Source organism: Doryrhamphus excisus, linkage group LG12 (assembly GCF_037039965.1).
Source record: "Doryrhamphus excisus strain RoL-2023G ecotype Guam linkage group LG12, RoL_Dexc_Guam_v1.1, whole genome shotgun sequence".
NCBI lineage: Eukaryota > Metazoa > Chordata > Actinopteri > Syngnathiformes > Syngnathidae > Doryrhamphus > Doryrhamphus excisus.
In genome coordinates, this window is record NC_136368.1 from 617,975 (window position 1) to 643,493 (window position 25,519).

A 25,519-nucleotide genomic window follows, 5' to 3' on the forward strand; every position below is an offset into this window, starting at 1 on the left:
GAGTTAGCATGTATAGTTAGTAGTGTTAGCATGTTAAGTTAGAGGTAGCGTGTCTAGTAAGAGTTAGGCTCTATAGTTAGAGTGTTAGAGTTAGCACGTGTTGTTATCGGACAGGTAGTATGTGCATTTAGTGAGGTGCTAGAGTTAGCATGTCCATTTAGAGGCAGCGTTTTCATCCAAACATCTTCTGGCATCATCATGGATGGACTGAGTTCTTCCAGAGGAGAATCAGGCTGCCATCATTTTCACCAAGCTCCTTGTTTAGCCTCACATATCTCCATGTGTGTCGCCCACCGTGTTTCCTTATTTGAATTTGTAATCTGGAGCTTGGCAGCTTCTAGCATGTTCTCTTGGGGCCTCAAAAACATGGAGGGAAAAATAAGGTGGTGACCTTTCTTGACAGCTTCAATTCCCCAAATGTCCATGTCTCATGCCTCCACGATGATACCATACCTCCACTGGGACATCACATGTCCACTACGATACCATACCTCCACTACGATACCATACATCCACTACGATACCATACCTCCACTACGATACCATACATCCACTATGATACCATACCTCCACTTGGACATCACATGTCCTCTACGATACCATGCCTCCACTACGATACCATACATCCACTATGATACCATACCTCCACTTGGACATCACATGTCCTCTACGATACCATACCTCCACTACGATACCATACCTCCACTACGATACCATACATCCACTATGATACCATACCTCCACTTGGACATCACATGTCCACTATGATACCATACCTCCATTACGATACCATACCTCCACTACGATACCATACCTCCGCTACGATACCATACCTCCACTACAATACCATACCTCCACTACGATACATACGTCCACGGTGATATCATGAATCACGTGTCCACTGCGATATCATGCGTCCATTAGGACATGACGTCCTCTGGCCATCAAGCGTCCACTGCAACATAAGGCGTCCACTCCGATATGAGCGATATCAAGCGTCCGCCGTGACATCATGTGATGTGAGCGATCTGTTAGTCGGCGTCTGATGCGGGGACGTAGACGCCACTCTCGCTAAAGCGGGAATTTGGCAGCGACTGAGCGCCGCTCGCTGACGGACGACAGCCGGCTGCTCCTCAAATGCGAGCCGTGATGGCGTCTGACACGTCGGTGGCGTGATGAATCGCCGTGGCGCTCCCAGGAGCTGCCCTCAGATTTAGCAGGCGTAAACAACAGCGAGGGGGGGGGGCGGTTGACGGTGGACATGCGTCATGTCCCCTTTGTGCCATTTTTACAGTTTTTGGGGGGGGTTGCTAAAGTGCGGTGGCGCATACGTCAGCGTCTGACAGCACGGGAGATCATTAACACCTGATTGGTCCGACCTTTACTGTAATTGACGAGGAGCAGGAGAGTTATTAGACCACGTAGTCAATCAATGATTCCTCCATGACTGTCCACTCCACTGGAAATTGATTTCTCTTAGTGGGGCAGAACATCGCCGGGACAAAGTGATGAAGTAAATACCCGTGGATAATTTCACTCAGTGTGTCCACGCTATCTCCTCTTATCATATATATGGAATATCATTATCATTATCATGACAATAACTCCACCAACTCCACTCTACCAATCATTTTATTCAGGTCAGATTGAGTTGAAATTTCTCCCACAGCCCAACAAGGCGGCAAAGTCGCAAAATTTGGTACACCCATTCAGGAGACCGACTAGCACACGTGTGTCAAATTTGGTCAAGATCGGTTGACAAACATGGCCGCCACGGTGTAAAACGTGGACTGGACTTTGTGTACCAACTTTAACATTGCGGCTGGTTGTGGTTTGTTTTGACGTTGCCGTATTTCATAACGTATTTCATAACATATTTCATACGGTATTTCATACCATATTTCATAACATATACTTAACTTTATAAAATGTACCCCTTTTATTTGAGTAAATCTGCACCATTTTTCTGGTACATTTAGGACATTATTCTTGTTCTTCGTACTTCTTTGAGAATGAACAACTTTATTGTCATACATTTCATTAACATTTTACTGGTGTATCTTGTATTCTCATCACATCAAATAAGACACCAACAAGGGAATTGAACCATTTTTAAAGAATTGCTGTCATTTTTCCAAACATTCCAGCAATATAAGACTATAAGATTGTGTGTCATGGAAAGGAAAAGTGGATGGGATGTGGATCTTTGGAACGCCGTGTGATGCCGACTTTGAGTCGCTTAGATCGAGAGCCGCTGTCGCCGCTGTCGTGCACGTGGACCTTCTGCGGCGAGGCGCCCCCGTGATATTTTGGCAAAGAAGGCGTATTGACGAGCGACCGCTTCCTTGAATCGAGGCGGCTAATTGTCAGCCGATCCCTCGGCCGGCAGAGCAGAGGTCACCCGCCACCGGAGCCCGGCGGTTCACGCGAGGTATCGAGTGGGCCGTGGTCGATAAAGCACGCGGGGTGGAGGGGGGTGGGGGAGGTCCGGGTTACGTCGCCGCGTTACACGATACTGTTGCTGTGCCCTTTGATGTTATCCACGCTGCGGTTTCCATGCAGCTAGCTTGTCGTAGCGTAGCTCACTCGCCGCCAGCCGCCCCCCACCGAGGTCATGTGACACTGTGTCGTTCCTCGACTTTAATGGACTCAGCCGGAACCCGAGTCTGCGTACCCCGACGTTATGGCTCAAATGGGCTTGTTTGTTTCTTAATAGTTTTTATTATAATATTACCACTTTATTCTCATAAAATTGTGCCTTTTTCTTCATGTTTTGACTGAATGCTGTTTTTTTAATTCAATTCTTTCCCAACAACCTGATACCTAAAAATATCAACTTGACGCTACTAAATTGGAGGTTTTTGGGTTTACACCTATTTCAGTTTTTCTTCACTCTCGGAATATTTTGACTTGAATATTGCCAAATTACTGCTGATTTTTGATATTTTGCCTTTGGATTTTTTTTTGTTGTCTTGTTAAATTCTGACTTTTGTTCTCTTGTACATTTGCGACTTTATTCTTGTAAATTTATGGCTTTATTTTCCTAAAATTTACCACTTGCTATTTTTCTTGTACATTTGTGACTTTATTCTTGTACATTTATGTTTTCTTTTGTTTGTCAAAGTTAATGACTTTACATTTATAAATTCACAACTTTTTTTTTTTTTTTACGGGTTTATTCCCGTAAATTTATGTCTCCATTCTTGTAAAATTGACCACTTTTATTTTCGTAAATTTGCACCATTTTTCCTATACATTTAGGACTTTATTGTTGTACATTTATGATTTTTTGTTTCTTGTAAATTAACAACTTTTGCTCATAAATTTACAACTTTTTTTCTCTTACTTTTGCGAGTTTAGTCTCATAATTTTATGGTTTATTTTTGTAAAATTGCGCCTTTTTCCCGTACATTTAGGAATTTATTGTTGAACATTGATTACATTTTGTTTCTAGTAAATTAACGACGTTACGCTTATACATTTACAGCTTTTTTTCTCTCACTTTTACAAGTTTATCTTGTAAATTTATGGCTTTATTTTCGTAAAATTGCGCCTTTTTCCCATACATTTAGGACTTTATTGTTGTACATTTATGATTTTTTATTTCTTGTAAATTAACAACTTCTGCTCATAAATTTACAACTTTTTTTCTCTTACTTTTGCAAGTTTAGTCTCATAATTTTATGGTTTATTTTCGTAAAATTGCGCCTTTTTCCCGTACATTTAGGAATTTATTGTTGAACATTGATTACATTTTGTTTCTAGTAAATTAACGACGTTACGCTTATAAATTTACAGCTTTTTTTCTCTCACTTTTACAAGTTTATCTTGTAAATTTATGCCTTTATTTTCGTAAAATTGCGCCTTTTTCCCGTACATTTAGGACTTTATCTTACTTTTTTAAAATCTTACTTAAGTTTATATTGTAAATTTTTGCCTTTATTCTTGTAAAATGTACCACTTTTATTTTTGTAAATTTTTCTTGTAGATTTATGACTTTATTCTGGTCCATTCATAAACGTTTTTTTCTTCTCATACTCATTCTTCCTTGTTTGTTTATTTTAGCTTTATTCGTGTATGGTGCTAACTTATACTGCATATATTAGGATAATATTAGGACTTTATTACGACTTTAAGAAAGCAACACCCTTTTTGTTTCATATTTCAACTTTGCAGCACTAAAATGAAATTATTTATCCTGATAATTGCAGGTCCTTTTCTGCTGAGATTGCAATTGTTTTTCTTGTATTATTGCCAAATGACGTTCTATTTTCAAGCTGTGTGGCGAGCCGGCCTGCGAGCCCGCGGGCCTGCGGCGGCCTAAAGAGCGCTAATTGTGCAGAACAATCATTTTCATCGGTTTTTTCCCGAGTAACGCAGGTCCGATAAAACCTGGCGGGGGCTGAAATCTAAATGGCGGGGTGTTTGTTTCACTTCCACGGAGCTGCCGGGCGTCTCCTGGGCTTTGCTTTGCAACGCCATGCAGAAAAAAGGAAAGAAGGCGCATATCTGCGGGTCACTTAGAGGTTATTGTTATTTCCCCGGTTCAATAAAAGACGGCTGCTTGGAAAGAAATGCCTTCCAGCCAACTTTATGATTGCACCTGTGCATTTAAGACACGCAATTGATCCGCCCAGAGCCGAGGATTAGTCCGCTCCTCCTCGCTACGAGCCCGTCTCTATTTTTAGACTTTTTTTTTTTGTCATACACTCAAACTGTTTCCGGAGACTGGATAGCTGCGAGGAAAAGCTCTTCTTCCTCGTATATCTGCTGGAGCAGGATGGTGATTTGATTTGGACGTGAAATATTCATCCAGTGTGGGCAACCAGAGGGAGAGGTCTGGACTCTGGGGGCGACGCCGCGGCGTTACCGACACGCCGCAAACGCTTAAGGGGAAGGATGCAAAGCCACATTCGTTGTCACCCCCCCCCAAAGCCAAAAAGCTCATTTCTAACATTTCCGTTGTTTAGTAATCAGCAGTAGAACATAGGTAAGTTTCAGGAAAATATCAGCTCCTCACTAAAAGAAAGACAAAAGCATCTTATTGTGAAAAGTTACATTTATGTGAACTGTATATTTATATATAGTATATATATATATATATAGTATCTATAATATTGTGTTCTATGGCTATATAAACATGGACCCCCCCCCCAAAAAAAAGCCAAAAAGCTAATTTCTAACATTTCCATTGTTTAGTAATCAGCAGTAGAACATAGGTAAGTTTCAGGAAAATATCAGCTCCTCACTAAAAGAAAGACAAAAGCATCTTATTGTGAAAAGTTACATTTATGTGAACTATATATTTATATATAGTATATATAATATTGTGTTCTATGGCTATATAAACATGGAACCCCCACCCCCCCAAAAAATTTTCTGTTAATAAACAACATTTTCTGTTGTTTATTAATCAGCAGTAGAACATAGGTAAGTTTCAGGAAAATATCAGCTCCCCACTAAAAGAAAGAGAAGAGCATCTTAATGTGAAAAGATACATTTATTGTACTTGTATATACGTCTTTGGTCATCAAAATGTGGTCACCGTCTGCAAGCGCGGCGCAGGACCAAAGGGCAACATAAAGAACATGTATCTATTTTTAGCTTTAGCTTTAGCTTTATAACATCTCTTATTTCAATATTATAATATATAATTTACCGACCATGCTGCCGACGCTAGCGCCATGTGTGCTACCCATGACGTCTACAACGTGACGACCTTACGTGATTTATCGTGATTCATTTTATTTTGAAAAGCCTACCCCGTTCTTCTGGTCTGGTACTCGGCCCCCGCCGTGCTCCGTGTCACAGCGCTTCATTTGCTTACAAGATTTCAGGAAGCTGGCGTTGAAAATCCCAGAGGTCAGCTTCAGAGGATTTATCCCGCCGGGAGCAGCTTTTTGCCGGCAAATCGCCCTCCTTCCTTCCGTAAGTCGCGGTGATCCCATGTTTGGCAGGATGCAGATTGGGAAGCGGAGCGGCAACGAGCTCTTCAACTCAACACATGGCGGTAAACAAGCGCCCCTCATCCTGCCGATGAAGACCGATGAAGACCGATGAAGACCGATGAAGACCGATGAAGACCGATGAAGACCGATGAAGACCGATGAAGACCGATGAAGACCGATGAAGACGGTAGACGCTGAAGTGGCTCCACGAGTCCACAAATCACGGAAGACGTCACGGACACGTTTGAAGAATACAAAGCGCGTCTATCGACTCGGGTCAGCTGGCGGAGACCAGAGTCCAAATGTTACTCAGATAACGGCCCGGGATAAACGACCTGTGGATGCTGCATTTGAGACCGCTGGGAAATCTCACCACTCAATCTGTCTGTGGAACATAAACTACAAACATGGCTGCCGACTCCTCTTGGCAGCAAAGATTTTTGGATCACATTGAAATACATTTTTAAACAATACACAAAGAGATGTTATAAAGCTATAGCTAAAGCTAAAAATAGATACATGTTCTTTATGTTGCCCTTTGGTCCTGCGCCGTGCTTGCAGATGGTGACCACATTTTGATGACCAAAAATGTATTTATACTCTTTTTGGGTTTTTTTATGTTCTCATAGTTCACATAAATGTATCCTTTCACAATAAGATGCTTTTGTCTTTCTTTTAGTGGGGAGCTGAGATTTTCCTGAAACTTACGTATGTTCTACTGCTGATTAATAAACAACGGAAAATGTTAGAAATGAGCTTTTTTTGGCTTTTTGGGGGCCGCCGCTGAAGACGTTCATTGAAATGAGTATTACTATGATATAAATAAAATATTACAATAATAAAACCCAACATGTTTTATCAACGACACACGTCAAACAATTTAGAAAGTAGGAGGAGCTTCATTTGACATCCGGAGGGCAACGACACCTCCCCCTGCGCCTCCTCGCTCCAACGCTTTTATTCATCACGTTTCCCATTATGGAATCATTTCATGTGCTCTCTGTACTTCAATGAATTATGAATACATACTGTATGTTTTAATATTTCACTGACTTTTTCTCCTCGTGTTGCTCTTTTATTTCCTTTGCACAAAAGCACATTTGCCTTTGAAATTGAAATGCGCTATGCAAATAAACGTCGCCCGTAGCGCTATCGCCCAAGCGAGGGCAAAAGTGTTGGGACGCAAACGCCGTTTATGCAGGAAACGGGAAGAAAAAATGCAATTTTTTTTTCTCCCTTTTGCAGCGAAGGCAGCTTCCGCACTTTGGAGAAGACTTTTGATAAGATTTCGAGAAACATTTTGGTCCGTTTGGGGATGTCAGAGGTCACTTTTGTTTTGGACTTGATAGAAAGCAAAGGGACTTAAGACGTTTCCCTGAGGAACCCCAAAAGCCCAAATTGTTGTTACATGGGATGGATCAAGGAAATCATGTACATGACTTATGACTACAGTATAATTATATAGTAGTACAGTGTACAGAAGTATTCCACCAGTGTGTATATATATATATATATATATATATATGTATGTTTTCATTATATTACATCATTAATGTTTAATAAAGGCTTAAATGCTAAAAATACTTTGCAAACACTCAAATTAAAGTAAGATTCACGGTATTATCATTTTTCTGAAGTACTCAAATGTGCTCTTTTGAAATATTTTTATTGAGAGGAAGTTAAAAAAAAGTCATTTTTAGTTATTTTAACTAAAAAGAATACAGAAAAAAATATATAAATATATTAAAAAATATATAATAATATAAAATATATATATATATAATAATATATAACAAAAACGTATCTCTAAATACATTTAGACTATTTTGTTGGTTAAAAAAAGACGCAAAATGCAAATGAATGCCATCAGTAGCTCAATCAGTAGCTGACATTTATGGAGATTATTTAACGACGAAGGGGAAATATTTTTGGGAAAAAAAACACAAAAATTGGGGAAAAATTACACCAGAATGTTAGGGACACATGAAGAAAAATGTGAGATTTTGAGAATAAAACAGAAGAAGAAGAAGCAATGCCTGAAACGACGGAGTGTTACAATTTTGAGAGCTTTTTAAGAATAAAGTTTTGAATTGAATTGAAAATGGCGGCTGGGAAAAGACAGGAGGAAGTGAGCTTGACTAAAAGCTTGCCTGAAGCAACACCAAACTTCGACGTATTCCTGCAACGGGATTGGCCGTTGGGGATTGCTAAAAACGTATAAAGTTGTCTTTGGTGTTGAATTGGTTAACGTGGAATCCCACCTTGGGGAAACGGCGGGGGGGGGGGGGGGGGGTGTAGCTGTTGTTCCCGTTGTGGTCGGGATGGGAATACGGAATCCCAGGTGTGGTCGCAGCCTTGAGGCGTCACGCTCCAAACGAGGAAGCGATAAGAAGAGCGAGCGGGTCTGATCCGGCCCGGATCAAAGGTGGGATGCCTTACTTTAGCCGATGGAGCGGCGGTAGCGCTGGCGTGATGATAACCCCGGATGTGTCAAGATGGCCGACGGCACGCCAGCGCTCCGGTTTCCTCAGCGAACATCTGCAAGCGCCGTGCGGCTCCGCCAACAATTTGAGTCCCGGGATAAGACGGCTTGATCCACTTTAGTCACACTTGGAATCGGGATTAGCGTGTGTGTGTTGGGGGCGGGGGCGCGGGGGGGCCTCTCTCAAGCGCTTCCAATCAAAGCGGGTCAGCGGGAATGCGGCGGGAGGCTGTCAGCGTGGCGTTGTTCATCAGATGGACGGCCTGTTGCCCCCCCCCGTGTTCCGCCTGACCGAGACTAATTCCGCATCTCGTAGCCTGCTGCCGAGGCCTCTCGGGCCGAGGCGAGCGAAGCCAAGTGATGGAGTGATGATTGGAATCAAGCTGGCGCCAGTTTTCATTACACTCCTCCACCGCGCAACAACTCACTTCATCCCAGCCGGGAAGTCGCTGCTCTTATTGCGACGGGAGGGGGGGCGGGTGCATCAGACCCGGAGATTGACGGCCTGTTGGATTGCGGCACGGGACGCTGATGTGACGCGTCGAAGGGTCAGCGCGCGGGTTAATGGAGCGTGTGAAGCGTCTGGGAGCGGGATAAGCGTTGTTATTCTCCCTAATCCTCCCTTTCTACGCCGCACCACGCCGACGGGTAAACACGCACTTTGGGTCGACACGCTCAACCCATGAACCGCTGAACCGCTCGCCCGCTGAGTTTTACCTCCACGTTGGGGAAAAGTGGTTCAATCCAAGTCAGGGACGGAAAAGGAAGGGGGGGCTGGGGGCCGGGGGCCGTTTCCACGCATGGAAACATGGCGTCCGTCACGTGCTCGCCAGGACAGACCGGCCAATTCATCATCACCTCCAGGGTCACTGGGATCGTCATTCAGGAAAATAACTATTGGATATAATAACAATAATCATTGGAATATTATTGGAAGTCATGGAAATAAAAAGAATCTGTTCCAGGGTCAAACTGGGGTCGTCATTCATAAAAATAACTATTGAATATAATAATATTAATAATAATAATTGAAATATTATTGGAAGTCATGGAAATAAAAATAATCTGTTCCAGGGTCAAACTGGGGTCGTCATTCATAAAATGTATTATAGAATAGGGTTATAACATTAGAATTGTTAGCATGCCAACATTAGCAAAGTAGCACTTTCTGCCATTTTTGACTATCAACATACTCAAGACACTTATCATTAGCATGCTAGCATTAGCATAGTAGCATTTTCTGCCTTTTTTATGACCATGCTAGCTTTTATAATGTTAGCATTGTTAGCATACTAACATTAGCAAAGTAGTGTTTTTTGCCGTTTTTGACTATCAACATACTCGAGACACTCAACGCTACCATGCTCGGTGTTGCACGTTATCGTTAGCATGCTAGCATTAGCATAGTAGCATTTTCTGCCTTTTTTATGACCATGCTAGCTTTTATAACGTTAGCATTGTTAGCATACTAACATTAGCAAAGTAGCGCTTTCTGCCGTTTTTGACTATCAACATACTCGAGACACTCAACGCTACCGTGCTCGGTGTTGCACGTTATTGTTAGCATGCTAGCATTAGCATAGTAGCATTTTCTGCCTTTTTTATGACCATGCTAGCTTTTATAACGTTAGCATTGTTAGCAAAGTAGCACTTTCTAAAATAGTAAATAATGAAAATAAAAGGTAAATAAATGACCAGTGAGATGGGATGTTCCTGTGGGAAATAATGGAAATTATTCGACTCTTATTTTTATTTGTTGTTGTTGTTATTATTATTATGATATTAGTGGCATACTGTATGTTTGTGTGTTTGTGTGCGGTACGTATGCAAATGCGCCACCAGAAGGATTTCAAAGGCTTCTTCTAATACAAGCAAATTAGCGTCGTGTGTTTATGGGCTGCCAGCTCATTTGCATTGTTTACTGCCACTAAAAATAAAGTCTTGTCACTTTCCAGATAATTGCAACGCTCCTTTGGTGTCCGCACTGCCGCGATCGTCCTTCCTGAGCTCGTCGCAGTCGTCGGCGGGCTACGCCGCCCACAACGCCAAGCTGCACAGGAGAGACGGTGAGCCGCCCGACGTCCCTTTTTTCATACTTTGGTATCTTCGCCATTGAAGTCCTCCTCATTCCTTCTTTGCTTCCTTGCTTCCTTGCATCCTTGCTTCCTTGCTTCCTTGTGTCCTTCCCTCCTTCCTCCCATTTGAAGGCCTGGCGCGAGCGTGACGCCGTTGGTGCGATTATTAGCATCATTGACTGGTGTAACAAAACAAGCTTAAAGCTCTTAGTTTGAAAGGACACCCGACCCCGGATGTTGCGGATAGCTGAGGTCAAAGGTGAAATCTGCCACCCGATTCTCATGAAAAGATTTTTATCGGCGGCGTTAAGCGCTGACGCTAACCTCTGCAAGGTGATCCTGCAGCGGTGACTCGGCTTCAAACCGCAAGCCTCCACAAAATCAATCCTCCATCGATTAACTCGCTTCATATTTTTCTGTTTTTGTTTTTTTTTGTTACCGTCAGAGGCGGGCGGATGGTCGGCGGCGGCGAGCGACAAAGAGCCGTGGCTCCAGCTGGACCTCAGGGAGCAGACGGAGGTGACGGCGGTGGCCACGCAGGGATGCTACGACAGCTGGGACTGGGTCAGCTCCTACCTGCTCCTCTACAGCGACACGGGGCGGGTCTGGAGACGCTATCGCCATGACGACGGCACCGAGGTGAGCGATCGGGGGGGCGGGGCCTCGCTTTGCGCGTGCTAACCGGACGCTAGGCGAGGAATGGCTGACGTTTCTATCTGGCTCGTCCATCTTTCCCTTTCATGTCACGCCTTCCGTGTGGGCAAACATCACGCCGTCTTCGCGTTGCGTGTCCCACTTCTGTCAGGACGCGCTAACGAGCCGGTCCAGTCTTGTTTTTCACCCGTCAATCACATTAGCGGCGCTGTAATTGGCCGACGGCGCCATGACCAAGTTGATTAACCGATGGCCGCCTCTCCTTTGCCCCGTGTTGAATAACTTCTGTTGTGTTTTTGTGGAAGCCATGCGGGGCGATCCAAGCGGCTAGCTTAGCCGACAGTGGCTAACTGGCGCGGAGACACGCTTGGGGAGGGGGACGCAGGACGTTTAAAGGTCATTGGCAGGCTTCGCTACACGACTTGAAGCTCTGCCAGCTATCCTGGTGCCGGAGCAATAAGTTTTTTCTGGGCTAACCTAGCATGATTTTGGTGCTAAAATGCGAGTTAAATGCCGGAATGTCGATGTTAAAAGTTCAGCTAATGCTTCAAATGAACTCATCGGTGTAATTATTACGTGTTGTATGTCATCGTAGGTCACGTTTGTTGACATTTTCACACTTAGAGCTGTCATGCTAACTTTTACTGGTCAGTGTTAGCATTATTAGCGTGCTTACATTAGCATGGTGGAATCTTCTCCCACTTTTGTGAGTATTAAGATATGCAAATATACGTAAATGCTATCATGCTAACTTTTACTGGTTAGTGTTAGCATTGTTAGCGTGCTTACTTTAGCCTGGTGGCATTTTCTCCCACTTTTGTGAGTATTAAGACATGCAAACATACGCAAACGCTATCATGCTAGCTTTTACTGGTTAGTGTTAGCATTGTTAGCATGCTTACATTAGCCTGGTGGCATTTTCTCCCACTTTTGTGAGTATTAAGTTATGCCAACAAACGCAAACGCTATCATGCTAGTTTTTACTGGTTAGTGTTAGCATTGTTAGCATGCTTACATTAGCTTAGTAGCATTTTCTGCCTTTTTTATGACCATGCTAGCTTTTATATGATAACGTTAGAATTGTTAGCATGCTAACATTAGCATAGTAGCATTTTATGAACACACGCAGACACTTTGTCTTAATATTGTGACTTTATTTTCACTTTATTGTCATAAGATTATAACTTTTCCCCCACAATAACTTTATTTGTTGTTTTGTTTGTTCATCATAACATTCAACATATTTCTTTAACGTTTCACATTCATGCTACTAACATTTTTGATTGTGGTAGCAATATTAAAATAGTCAGCAATAAAAGAGAAGCGTGAGCCCGTCCTTCCCTAAAGGTTTCAAATGACGTAAATTGAAAGTTGTGAAAGTACGTACGTGCCTTTGCTGACGATACGTCGCCAACGCTTGTGTCAAAACCTCTCGGAAGGCGACATCCGGGCGAGGACATCCTAACAGCTTCCTGCTCACGTTGTCACATGTCAACATGTCATATCGTTGGTGCCGCTGAGGGCGCAGGACGTAGCCTCGCGTGCGAGCGTCGTTACGAACTTTGCAATACGGGGAAAAAGACTTTTGTCACTTTTATGTTTTGGTCATTTTCAAAATATTTCAACTTTCTTCATTGATAATCTCAGCTAATTTTCTCCTCCTAACTCATGACTTTATTCCCGTAATATTACAGCTTAATCCCCAAGAATAAAATTAAAAAATGACAACATTATTTCTGTGCTGTTTCTTGTAATATTATCATAAAAAATAACATATATTTAATACATATTAATATTAATATATAATATTATAATTAATAAAATAAAATAATATGAAGTATATAATAAAATTATATATTAATTTAGAATAAATATTAATAATAATTTAATATTTCAGCTTTATTGTTTTTTAATGGCATTATTAGTCCCCATAATGTTAGGATTTTCTTTCTCCATAGTTTAATATTTTTTTCTTAAAATATTGACTTTATCGATTCATTTTTGCAGATTTTTTGTTGTTGTTTTGAGCTAATATTTCTTAAATGTGACGGTTAAAAACGGCCACAAAAAAGAGGACACTTTGGACATCACGGCTAAAATAGGTAAAAGCTGCCGGCGAGGAGGTGAACAAAGGGGCGCTAATGAGATGGCCCCCACCTCGCCGCTTATCGCCACTCCCAGCTAATGCGGCGCCAAATGACCTGCGTGAGAAAATGAGCTCCATAATAAAGGCTAAAGGTTGCAGCAGCATTTGAAAATGGCTATTTTGCTGATTGATTGATGAATAAGTTTGTCCTGAAGGTTATTGAAATCCTTTTACAGCGTTATCTAAAGGCCGAAATGTCAAAGATGCACTTTTTGCAGTGCGTTTAAGTGCTCTCGGTTTATGAGGGATCTCTTTTGGCTCGTATAAAAGTTAAAAGAAATAAATATTTCAAGTAAAAGCTTTGACCGTCAACCAATCAATCAGGCTGCCGAATGGCTCCATTGTTCTTCCTAGCAAGACATTTTGGACGCCCGTTTCTGCTCCCAGTGAAGCGGCGGCCATTAAAGACTGGACGGCTTTCCTTCCCTCCGTCTACCAAACGGGCTGGATGACAAGAGGCTTCAGTCCTTGCATCCGTCTCCACACATGGGCACGTTGGATGCCCTGTCTGAATGAATGACCTGTCAGTCATTCAGTCTCTTTGTCCTAGTGGGGACAGGCGGGGCGCGAGCGAGTGCAATACTCGCTAGCAGCGTGTGTTGTGCGCTATACGATTGAATACTTTATTTGTGACTGTTGTGTATCAAACAAAATCTTTTAAATAAATAACATCATTTCCAGACTACAGAGTGCACGCTCTTTAAGCTGTACACATGCTAACAGTTAGCATTTTAGCTCCTCACAAGATAGCACTAAAAGTACCCAAGCAGGTCTGTAGTGTCCCTCATGCTATGTCTGTATTTGTGGGTAGACATGACAAAATTATACTAAAATGCTAACATGATAACAGGTAGCATGCTAGCACCTAGCAAGATAGCACTCAGCACCAAAAATGTCCAAGCAGTTCTATACTGTCTCGATATCATGCCACGTCTGTATTTGCGTTTAGAGACATGAGGACATATGCTAAAATGCTAACATGATAACAGGTAGCATGCTAGCACCTAGCAAGATAGCGCTCAGCAACAAAAATGTCCAAGCAGTTCTATAGTGTCCCGATATCATGCCATGTCTGTATTTACATTTAGAGCCACCATATGCTAAAATGCTAACATGATAACAGGTAGCATGCTAGCACCTAGCAAGATAGCGCTCAGCAACAAAAATGTCCAAGCAGTTCTACAGTGTCCCGATATTATGCCATGTCTGTATTTGCATTTAGAGACATGAGGACATATGCTAAAATGCTAACATGATAACAGGTAGCATGCTAGCACCTAGCAAGATAGCGCTCAGCAAAAAAAAATGTCCAAGCAGTTCTATAGTGTCCCGATATCATGCCATGTCTGTATTTGTGTTTAGAGCCTCTATATGCTAAAATGCTAACATGATAACAGGTAGCATGCTAGCACCTAGCAACGTAGCGCTCAGCAGCAAAAATGTCAAGGCATATACTGTCTTGATATCATGCCATGTCTGTATTTACATTTAGAGACATTTAGAGACACTTTTCTGCTTTTACTCCAATATCTAAACAACTAAACCGCAACATAAACACAAATAAAAGAAAAAATAATTTTTCCAAACACGCACGTTTGTGAAAGTACGGGTACTACCCTCGGTATCGATACTACCGTACATTTCCAGGCGTCGCTTTGAATGAAAACAAGCCAAAAGCAACAGTAGGCAGGTCGTCTCGATGCTTCTTTTTCTTCTCCTTGTTGGAGTCAAGATGAAGGCTGTCTTTCCACCCCCCCCCCAACCCCCCCGATGGGAAATATAAAGGAGCTAATGAAGCCGTCTGTTCCGGTAACTGCAGTAGCCCCCAACTTATCTAGCAGCCGTTAGTATTCCACAGCAACAGTCCCGCTCCGTGACGCCTGCTGTTGGGAAGAACAGAAGAAAAGGACGTGTTGGTTGCGGCAGGGTGACGTGACAAAGTGTGGAAAAAAACGCCTGGGGGTGCTGAAGATTATCCTTGGGGGGGGCAGGGGGGGCCCTCGTGAGGCCGAGACAGACGTAACCTCTTCCATCCTCATTCCCGCCCCGCCGCTCGCCGGGGATGACTTTTCCACGTGTTATTTATTGGGAGAAAGTCACACGGGAACGCTCCCCGATGCTGCCGGCGACTGGCGCTGCGGGCCGCGTTCCAACACGTCACCGGCCGCGCTTGGAGAGCCTGAGGGAGGCTGAGAGCTGGGATTTCATGACCTTGCCAGGAGTCGCACGCTCTTCCCCGGGGGGCCGCCGTAGCGGAGCTAACACTGAACCGCCATTAGTGTCAAATAAGGCCAATTCAACAACAACTAAACCTTCTCAAGACAAACGTTTATGTTTCTACACTCATTTTCCACGCAGGAAATAACGGAAGCTAATTGATCTGGAATGTGGCCATCACTGTTGCATCATCACGTGCCATAACTGCCATATAAGTGTAAAAAGAAGTCAAGCAATAAATAAAAGAACATGCTATATATGTACTAGACAGGTATGAGTACATGTGACCACTCCTCCAGTAGAAAGTGAAAATAAAAGAACACACTATATATATACGTACTAGACGGGTATGGGAACCTGTGACCACTCCTCCAGTAGAAAGTGAAAATAAAAGAACACGCTATATACGTACTAGACAGGTATGGGTACATGTGACCACTCCTCCAGTAGAAAGTGAAAATAAAAGAACACACTATATATATTCGTACTAGACGGGTATGGGAACCTGTGACCACTCCTCCAGTAGAAAGTGAAAATAAAAGAACACGCTATATATATATATGTGTACTAGACGGGTATGGGAACCTGTGACCACTCCTCCAGTAGAAAGTGAAAATAAAAGAACACGCTATATACGTACTAGACAGGTATGGGTACATGTGACCACTCCTCCAGTAGAAAGTGAAAATAAAAGAACACGCTATAGACTAGACAGGTATGGGTACATGTGACCACTCCTCCAGTAGAAAGTGAAAATAAAAGAACACACTATATATATATATGTACTAGACAGGTATGGGTACATGTGACCATTCCTCCAGTAGAAAGTGAAAATAAAAGAACACACTATATATATACGTACTAGACAGGTATGGGTACATGTGACCACTCCTCCAGTAGAAAGTGAAAATAAAAGAACACGCTATATATATACGTACTAGACAGGTATGGGAACCTGTGACCACTCCTCCAGTAGAAAGTGAAAATAAAAGAACACACTATATACGTACTAGACAGGTATGGGTACATGTGACCATTGTCCTATAAGAAGTGAAAATGAAAGAACCCACTGGAGACTAGACGGGAAGGGGCACATTTGACTGTTGGTCGTACAGGAAGTGAAAGAAAAGGAGGTCTAGTAGCTTCCTCTGTTGTTGAATTTACTCTTGAACTTTCTTCCCCATTGAACTCCTGTTCAACCGCCTTCTATCATCCTCATTGCTCCACACCTCCACCCCCCCCCCCTCCCACACCTCCACCCCCCCATCCTGGATACAATAAACAGTCCACCGTGGACCTAACGTACTTGGGCTCCCCTTGGAAAGAAGAAAAAAGGTTATGAGGTTCTTTATTGCCTGGCTGTGGTCTGACATATGACTTTGGACCCTGAGGACGGACGCTGCCGCAACAATGATTTTTCCACTCAGCTCGCTCCATGTTTCCTTCACGTGGTTTGAGCCCAGGCCTTGGTCTTAGCTTGTTTAGCCGCCGGCAAGAACTCCGCTTGACTCTCCAGAGGCAAGGCAGGGCTTTGGATTGTTTCTGCGGCAGATCTCCTCTGCAGGTTGGTAGCCGGATGGTGCGTTCAATGGCAGGGCCCCGGCTTGCATACGTCTCCAGGAAGTTAGTTTCTTTAGCACCCAGAGGTTAGGCCCTGAAACCGAGAGCCCAGTCGGTGCGTTCCGCAGCAAAGGTCTAGTTTGCTTCTGGCTTCTTTCGTCAAAGGAACCCCATGTTCAACCCCATGAAGCTTTGTTAGAGGAAAGTTCTAATCTTGCTCCCAAAGGTATCAGGACCCACGTGGTCTGTTCTGTGGCAAGGCCCCATCTTGCTTCTACAGAAACTAGATTGGTTTCCAAAGCAAAGAGAACCCAGATTGGTTAGGTTGGACTCCACAGGGTTTTCTAAGTCCAAGACCTGATGTTACTTCTCCGGTTTTAGGAACCCTGCTTGGTTCTCATGCGGTTCATTCATTGGCAGGGTTTTTGTCTGGTGTCTTGGTCTTAGTTGCTGAAGGACCACAGAGATAGGTCCATAGGTTTCTTTCGGCACTAAAGTCCAAGGATGGTCCTTAGGTGCTTAAGCTCCAAATGGTTTGTTTAGTGACGAGTTCTTTGTTGAGCTCCTTAGTTTGGCAATCTGGGGATTAGTCCCTGTGGGGTTCTATCAGTTTTTCAGCCCTGGCTTACTTCTCTTGTGGCTAAGTGTCCTTGGATCAGGGGTCCTTGGTTAGGCTGCAAAGGGTTTTCCTAATTTGGCTTCTTGAGCAAGCCTCTTTCTGCTCAACTTAAACCTAAAACCTGGAAGTCTTTCATGTTCTACTGTTAATTCCAGTTTGCTAGCCATCATAGCGCCATTCTGATGTCCCAGGATGCTGACTTTGGTTTGATTACCGTACTGTACCGCAGCATTTGTTATTTTCATATCCCCGACAACCGTTGACAATGAAAAAGACCAACACGGCGGCCATGCTGAGCTTCGCCAATCAGCACGTGTAGCGGTAGGTGTAGTTCAGACGTCTGACCTGTTTTCAAGCACCGACTTCTTCTCTGTGGTCAACTAAATGCTGCTGGTGCTGCGAGGGAAAGATAAGCGCCATAAAAGTGTTTTTGTTTTGGCGGAGGAGGAAGCCAGGCGCTCAAAACGAAAGCAGAGAGCAACAAATCAACACATTAGGTCTCCATTGGAGAGAGGAGGAACGTTCTGTAAATCGGGGAAGACTTGGCAAGAAGCCCGATGTTGTCCTTAACGGCGACACGCCGGTCTTCCATTATGGAGCGAGTGGCAGCCTGTCGTCTTTAACCCTGAGATGCACCAGTGATGGGACGCTACACTCTTCCATAAGTGGATCAAAAATCACCCATACTACAATCAATGCCTTTTTATGACAATTTTGCCATTTTGGTTAGGAATAATCACTTGTATGATATTTAGTATTACATTTAGGGGTTGATAAGAATCAAAGGTTTCTATTGGATTCCATAGAAAATGCAATGGGTCCAAAATTTTTGACCCACTTATGGAAGGTTGGGGTAGTAACACAAAAACAAAAATTTCTTTAAATTTTTAAGTTAAAAATGTGAATGGCATGATATCAAAAACATGTTTTTTGAGGAATACTTGGAATATGAAATGATAAAATTTTTTCATTACAAAGATATTTCAAGAAAACAACCTGACCGGATCATTTTTGACCCACTTATGGAAGGTTGGGGTAGTAACACAAAAACAAAAATTTCTTAAAATGTATAAAAAGGTAAGTTAAAAAATAATGGCATGATATCAAAAACATGTTTTTTGAGGAATACCTGGAATATGAAATGATAACAATTTTTCGTTAGGAAGATATTTCAAGAAAACCACCTGACCGGGTCATTTTTGACCCACTTATGGAAGGTTGGGGTAGTAACACAAAAACAAAAATGTCTTAGAATGTATAAAAGGTAAGTTAAAATGTGAATGGCATGATATCAAAAACATGTTTTTTGAGGAATACTTGGAATATGAAATGATAAATTTTTTTCATTATGAAGATATTTTTCAAGAAAACAACCTGACCGGGTCATTTTTGACCCACTTATGGAAGGTTGGAGTAGTAACACTAATACAAGAATTTCTTAAAATGTATAAAAGGTAAGTTAACAAATAATGGCATGATATCAAAAACATGTTTTTTGAGGAATACCTGGAATATGAAATGATAACATTTCAAGAAAACAACCTGACCAGGTCATTTTTGCATCTTAAGGGTTAATGGCGTTGCCTCTGCTTTGCAGTCTGACTGCGAGCCGTGTCTTTGTTTTCAGACGCGATCCCCCTTTGATTGAATATGTCACCTGGCTGGAATCAGTTAGCAGCATCATTAGTCTTTGCCGGAGACTCCATTGTCTTTGTTTTTTCCAGTCGGCGTCCCTTCGGCTTTGTTGCCAGCCGGAGATGAAAAAGACAAACGAGTCCTCGCAAACGCGCTCCGTCGTGTTGTGTTGACAAGAGGCGAAGTGGACGTGCGAGTGCAGACATATGAAAGAACCACATGATGATTCATATCTGTCACTTCCTAATAGAATAGACGCGTTGAGTTCAAAGACACAAGGAAGAACTGGCCCCCAGGTTAGCCTTGATGCTTGTTTTTCTTCTTCAAGAAACAAGACTTGTGCTTGTTATTCCGGCTCTTTTACATATTCAGCCTCTGCCGCCTCATCTTAGTATCGACCACGTGTCGTAGCCTGACGTCGCTCTGTCTGATTCCCACAGAGATTTATCGGGAACGTCAATTCCGAGGGAGTTGTCCAGAACAAGCTGTCCCACTCCATGAAGGCTCGGTACCTTCGCTTCGTCCCCCTGGACTGGAACCCCAGTGGCTGGATCGGCCTCAGAGTGGAAGTGTACGGCTGTTCTTACAGTAAGTAGCATGCTAACCTGCTAGCTGGCCAATTTTTGGGTTTGAGGTGATTTTTTTTTTAGATGCTAAATTGCACTGGCGACATTAAAAATAGATGACATGTAATTATGATCAACGTTTCTTATGCTGTGCCGATGAGTGAAATTCATACCGGCCATCCCGATCACCCGGGTAAATGAACCCTTTTTTTCAGGTTTATTTATGATTAGTACTAATTAGTACTATTGACCAGGAGTGCCATGGAAAGTGGAATAGTCCCAAAAATATGTAATTACTTGGAGCGTCACGAGACATCCAACTCATGAGACAAAACGATGCACGAGATCTAAACGGTATTACTGTCGACATTTTTGTAGAGCGATTATTACAGTAGTGACATATGGTAATAATGCAGTACTTGTATAATGTTGGGGTATTGCTGTTTGTGACGTGTACTGTCAAACATTTGTAGCATTTCTGAGCATAATTTCTGTTGAGATGAATGATTTATTTATTTATTTATTTATTTATTTATTTATTTATTTATTTATTTATTTATTTATTTATTTATTTATTTATTTATTTATTTATTTATTTATTTATTTATTTATTTATTTATCATAAAGAAGATATTTCACTAGACATTTTTTTTTCTGAACGAGATTTTTTTTCATAATTTCCTCTCTCCAGGTCTTGTGGCATCCCTGGTAATTTCATAATACATTCATAAATCCAACTTTATTATTTGTAATTAACTCGTTCAATACCAAATACAGTAAAGTCTCGTTATATCGATATTCTCGGGAGTCGGAAAAAGTACCGTGTGTGTGCTGCACTCTGGTGGTGGAAGTGTGAAAAATAAAGTTGACTGGAAGCAGCCGTTGGCCGTGTTCTTTTTTGGTATTGAAATCCTTAAGCAAAGATTGATTTAAGCTGCTTTTGTATCGATATAAGCAGACCAAATTGGCTGGCGGGAGATGAAAAGGGCATCGTAGTAACCGGATTATCATAATAACCGGGTATCGTACTAACGGAGCTAATTATATCATAAAAGACTAGAAATTTGCCGGGAAATGAAAATAGTATCGTAATAAGTAGTAATTCGTTTTAACCGATATCGATATAACGAGACTTTACTGTATGTATATTTTTATAAACCCGAACGTCTATTTCTTTAAACGTTTTTTGCACGAGAGACAAAAATAGTGGATGCCACCACTCTCCATGAATGCGTGTCACTTTGAGAACAATTTGAAGTCGTACAAAATGGCCGTGGATTGAGTGACTTAAGGAGGCTACGGATGTTAGCGTACGTCGCTGGTAACGGCTAGGTGGGCTCCGAGTGAGAGAGCAGTTGGCGAACCCCGTGTCTTCCACCGCTAACAAAGGCTGCTAATCTCATCCGATGGATTGGATGCTTTTTGGAGGTTGTTAGCGTAGCCTGCTGACAGTCACGCACATACTGTACAGGTGAGTGTTCTCCAGCGTCCCGTTTGACACCGTTTGACAGCCATGAAAGTTGACCACAGTCCGTCAAGTGTCGTCAAATGAAAGCTTTTTAACACGCTAGCTTTTGGTGTCTTATTTTGATGACTCTGTTGGCTAACACAAGATGGTGGCCTTCACGGGTGGTCATTGCGTCGTCAATAATCGCCAAACTAACTGCTCCTTCCTCTCCCGCCTTGCCACTGAGTTATTTACTAGTTTTGGTAATCGTCATGTCAGTTAAAGATGGAGGCAACATGTTCCTATGCTAAACATGCTAACACCGTGCGGCCTTCTCATCAAACTATTTCAAATATAGTATAAAACATATCATATAATGTTTTTACGTTTGTAGGACATCAACTGGAGCATTATGATGTTAGCTTTTTGCTACAGCCCATTTCTTGGCGTACCTAATGAAGTGTCCGGTGCGTCTCGGTGATAACGGCGCCATCAGTAAAAAAGCACGTAAAAGTGGTCTTTTCATTTGAAAACGAGGCTATAAAAGCGGCGAGCGTGGCTGGCAATCTCACAATGAGCAGTTTTACGACGTGCGGACACGCCGCCGCCGGTGTTACGCAAACATAAACGCGGCGATACGCTTCAGGTGATCACTTTTAGCCGTCAAGAGTGAGGAATAATAAGACGATGGAGCGTAACGTGAGCTCGTGACTGCGGCCCACGCCGACACTTTGGGGTCTCCCGCAAGAAGGATGATGGAAAGGTGACGGCCAAAATGGCACCCGGCTGCGATTGGACGGTTCAGGATGTGAAGGATGAGCCAGGAAGTGATGAGCTTTTCTTCGCCACGCCGAGAGGGAAGACATTTGTAAACACAAATGTCATCTTCATTGTGTGTCCGTGTGCGCCTCCACATGGCTATTGTTATTATTTATGATTATTATCAGGCGGGCTACAGTCTGCTCTACAGCAGGCGAAGCTTTCAAACAAAGACGTACGGGATGTGATGTATCGTCCTATGGGAGAGCCTAAGCGCTCCCTCTGCTCCGCTCGCTATCTTGCTATATCTGACTGTTGGCATGCTAACAACGGGACAGGATGTATGATCCTCATGGGTTAGCCTTATACAGGTGCTCGCTGGCTCTGCTCAAGTTGCTATCTTGCTATATGTCACTGTTAGCATGCTAACATTTCATCCCGTCTCCTTAGCATCTAACAACAGGACAGGATGTATGATGCTCATGGGTTGGCCTTATACAGGTACTAGCTGGCTGTGTTCAAGTTACTATCTTGCTATATGTCACTGTTAGCATGCTAACATTTCATCCCGTCTCCTTAGCATCTAACAACAGGACAGGATGTATGATCCTCATGGGTTGGCCTTATACAGGTACTAGCTCATTGTGCTCCAGTTGCTACCTTGCTATATCTTACTGTTGGCATGCTAACAACGGGACAGGATGTATGATCCTCATGGGTTAGCCTTATACAGGTACTAGCTGGCTGTGTTCAAGTTACTATCTTGCTATATGTCACTGTTAGCATGCTAACATTTCATCCCGTCTCCTTAGCATCTAACAACAGGACAGGATGTATGATCCTCATGGGTTGGCCTTATACAGGTACTAGCTGGCTGTGCTCAAGTTGCTATCTTGCTATATGTCACTGTTGGCATGCTAACAACAGGACAGGATGCGTAATCCTCATGGGTTGGCCTTATAAGTACAGGAAGCTCACTGTGCTGAAGTTGCTATCTTTCTATATGTTACTGTTAGCATGCTAACATTTCATCCCGTCTCCTTAGCATCTAACAACAGGACAGGATGTATGATCCTCATGGGTTAGCCTTATACAGGTACTAGCTGGCTGTGCTCAAGTGCTATCTTGCTATATCTGACTGTTGGCATGCTAACAACAGGACAGGATGTATGATCCTCATGGGTTAGCCTTATACAGGTACTAGCTGGCTGTGCTCAAGTTGCTATCTTGCTATATCTTACTGTTGGCATGCTAACAACAGGACAGGATGTGTAATCCTCATGGGTTGGCCTTATACGTACAGGAAGCTCACTTTGCTCAAGTTGCTGTCTTGCTATATGTTACTGTTAGCATGCTAACATTTCATCCCATCTCCTTAGCATCTAACAACAGGACAGGATGTATAATCCTCATGGGTTGGCCTTATACGTACAGGAAGCTCACTTTGCTCAAGTTGCTATCTTGCTATATGTTACTGTTAGCATGCTAACATTTCATCCCGCCTCCTTAGCATCTAACAACAGGACAGGATGTATAATCCTCATGGGTTGGCCTTATACGTACAGGAAGCTCACTTTTCTCAAGTTGCTATCTTGCTATATGTTACTGTTAGCATGCTAGCATTTCATCCAGTCTCCATAGCATCGAACAAATAGTCCTCATGGGTTGGCCTCATACAGGAAGCTCGCTGTGCTCAAACTGTTATGTTGTTATATGTTACTGTTAGCATGTTAGCATTCAGGTCCCGTTACAATTCAGTTTAAAATAGGATCTGATGACAGGACACGATGTGTCATCCTAATTGGAACTTCATGTACGCAAGTTGCTGTCTTGCTAGCATTTGTTTCCGTTTTGAAATAGTACACGTCGTTATTTAGCGCTTACCCGACTCAAGTTGCTAATGTGTTATCCTGTCTGATCGGCAAATTGAATCCTATTTGACAACATGCACCATTTAGCTACGTGTTAGCATGCTAACTTTTAGTTTGTTAACATTTTATTCGGTCAAATTGCCTTTTTGATCACATGGATGAAATCTAAATGGCTGGCTATATTAGCGATGGGGACCAAGGTTTTTTTCTTGTACAAAGTACTTTTACAATATGAAAAATATACAATACAATATGCCAGGTGCCCGCCCCCCAAATACCGTATAAATGGAAGCTTTTTAAAGCGCCCCCCCTTGACGTTATAAAGTATACCGACCGGAGCCCAATGGATTGGCGCACCCCGACTAGCCATAGTTAGCATGCTACATGTTATGTTGGACTTGATCACTTTAGCACAAGATGCTAACAATGGGCCCATGCAGGTTGTTAGCATGGTTAGCGCTGATGTCGGCGTGGTCCAATGGAAGATAACGATACCGTGATATTTGCTGTTTGAATCCCGCTAACAATGCTAATTAGGTAAACAAGGCCCCCCCGGACAGCACAATGAACTTCATTCCAGCCGCTCGCTTTGATTGCTCGGTTCAGGTTTGTAAAGAACCGGCTTGTACAAGAAAAAAAAAATCTCTTGTTTGTCGCTCTCTTTATTCTCGCCCCTCCGTGGAGATCCAACTGCGGCAGGCGAGCCACAGGCGCACTCGACTGTCTTGCATAGCATTACTTTGTATTTATAGAGCACACCGTAGCGCCCAGGGCTACACAAAGTGCTTCACAGATCACAAAACAAACAGGAGCGCCATAAAACAAACAAGGGGCCTGCAGAGTTAAAGCAGACGGTGGAGGGAAGATGCCCGCGCCCGAGAGTGGCGTGTTCCTCTCTGCGCCGCCGTGCACCTCCGGGAGGGAGGCCGGCTTCTGACGTTGGTTTTCTAGTCGCCGGCCCGCAGGGGAGATGTGAACATTAACACAGATAATGGCCCATTCCTTTGCCTCGTAGCCACAGCATATTGGAGACATTTTTCACCGGCTGGACTCTTTCACACCTTCAACGCGTGGATCCGCGCACGTGCACATGCACGTGCGCATGCACATGCACATGTCTAGTTCCCAATGTGAAAACTGTAAATAGTTCATGGTGTTATATTTGTAAATAAATTGTTATTTGGGTGCAAAACAACACCTTTTTGTGTTGTTTATGTTGGTACAGTTGTTACTAAAGAACAAATGTTTATTATATTGGCTTATAGGAGTGTCAGGGTGACTATAGGGGTGTTATTTCATGTCTTAAGAGCTCTATTAATGTGAAAAAAGTGTATTTAGAAGGTGCTAAACAGGTTTTTTATGTCTTATTTTCTCTTACTATGTCTATTGTATTGGCTTATAGGAGTGTCGAGGTGACTATAGGGGTGTTATTTCATGTCTTAAGAGCTCTATTAATGTGAAAAAAGTGTATTTAGAAGGTGCTAAACAGGTTTTCTATGTTTTATTTTCTCTTACTATGTCTGTTATATTGGCTTATAGG

General features: G+C 42.7%; 1 protein-coding gene across 1 annotated transcript in view; it reads left to right on the forward strand.

The window, feature by feature from the left end:
- Positions 1-25,519, forward strand: part of LOC131135543 (contactin-associated protein-like 5) — a 67,947-nt gene that overhangs the window by 2,947 nt on the left and 39,481 nt on the right. The window contains exons 2-4 of the mRNA XM_058081577.2: positions 10,386-10,496; positions 10,951-11,144; positions 19,777-19,924. Of these exons, the coding sequence (XP_057937560.2) occupies positions 10,386-10,496; positions 10,951-11,144; positions 19,777-19,924 (453 nt within the window). The remainder of the gene's footprint in view (positions 1-10,385; positions 10,497-10,950; positions 11,145-19,776; positions 19,925-25,519) is intronic.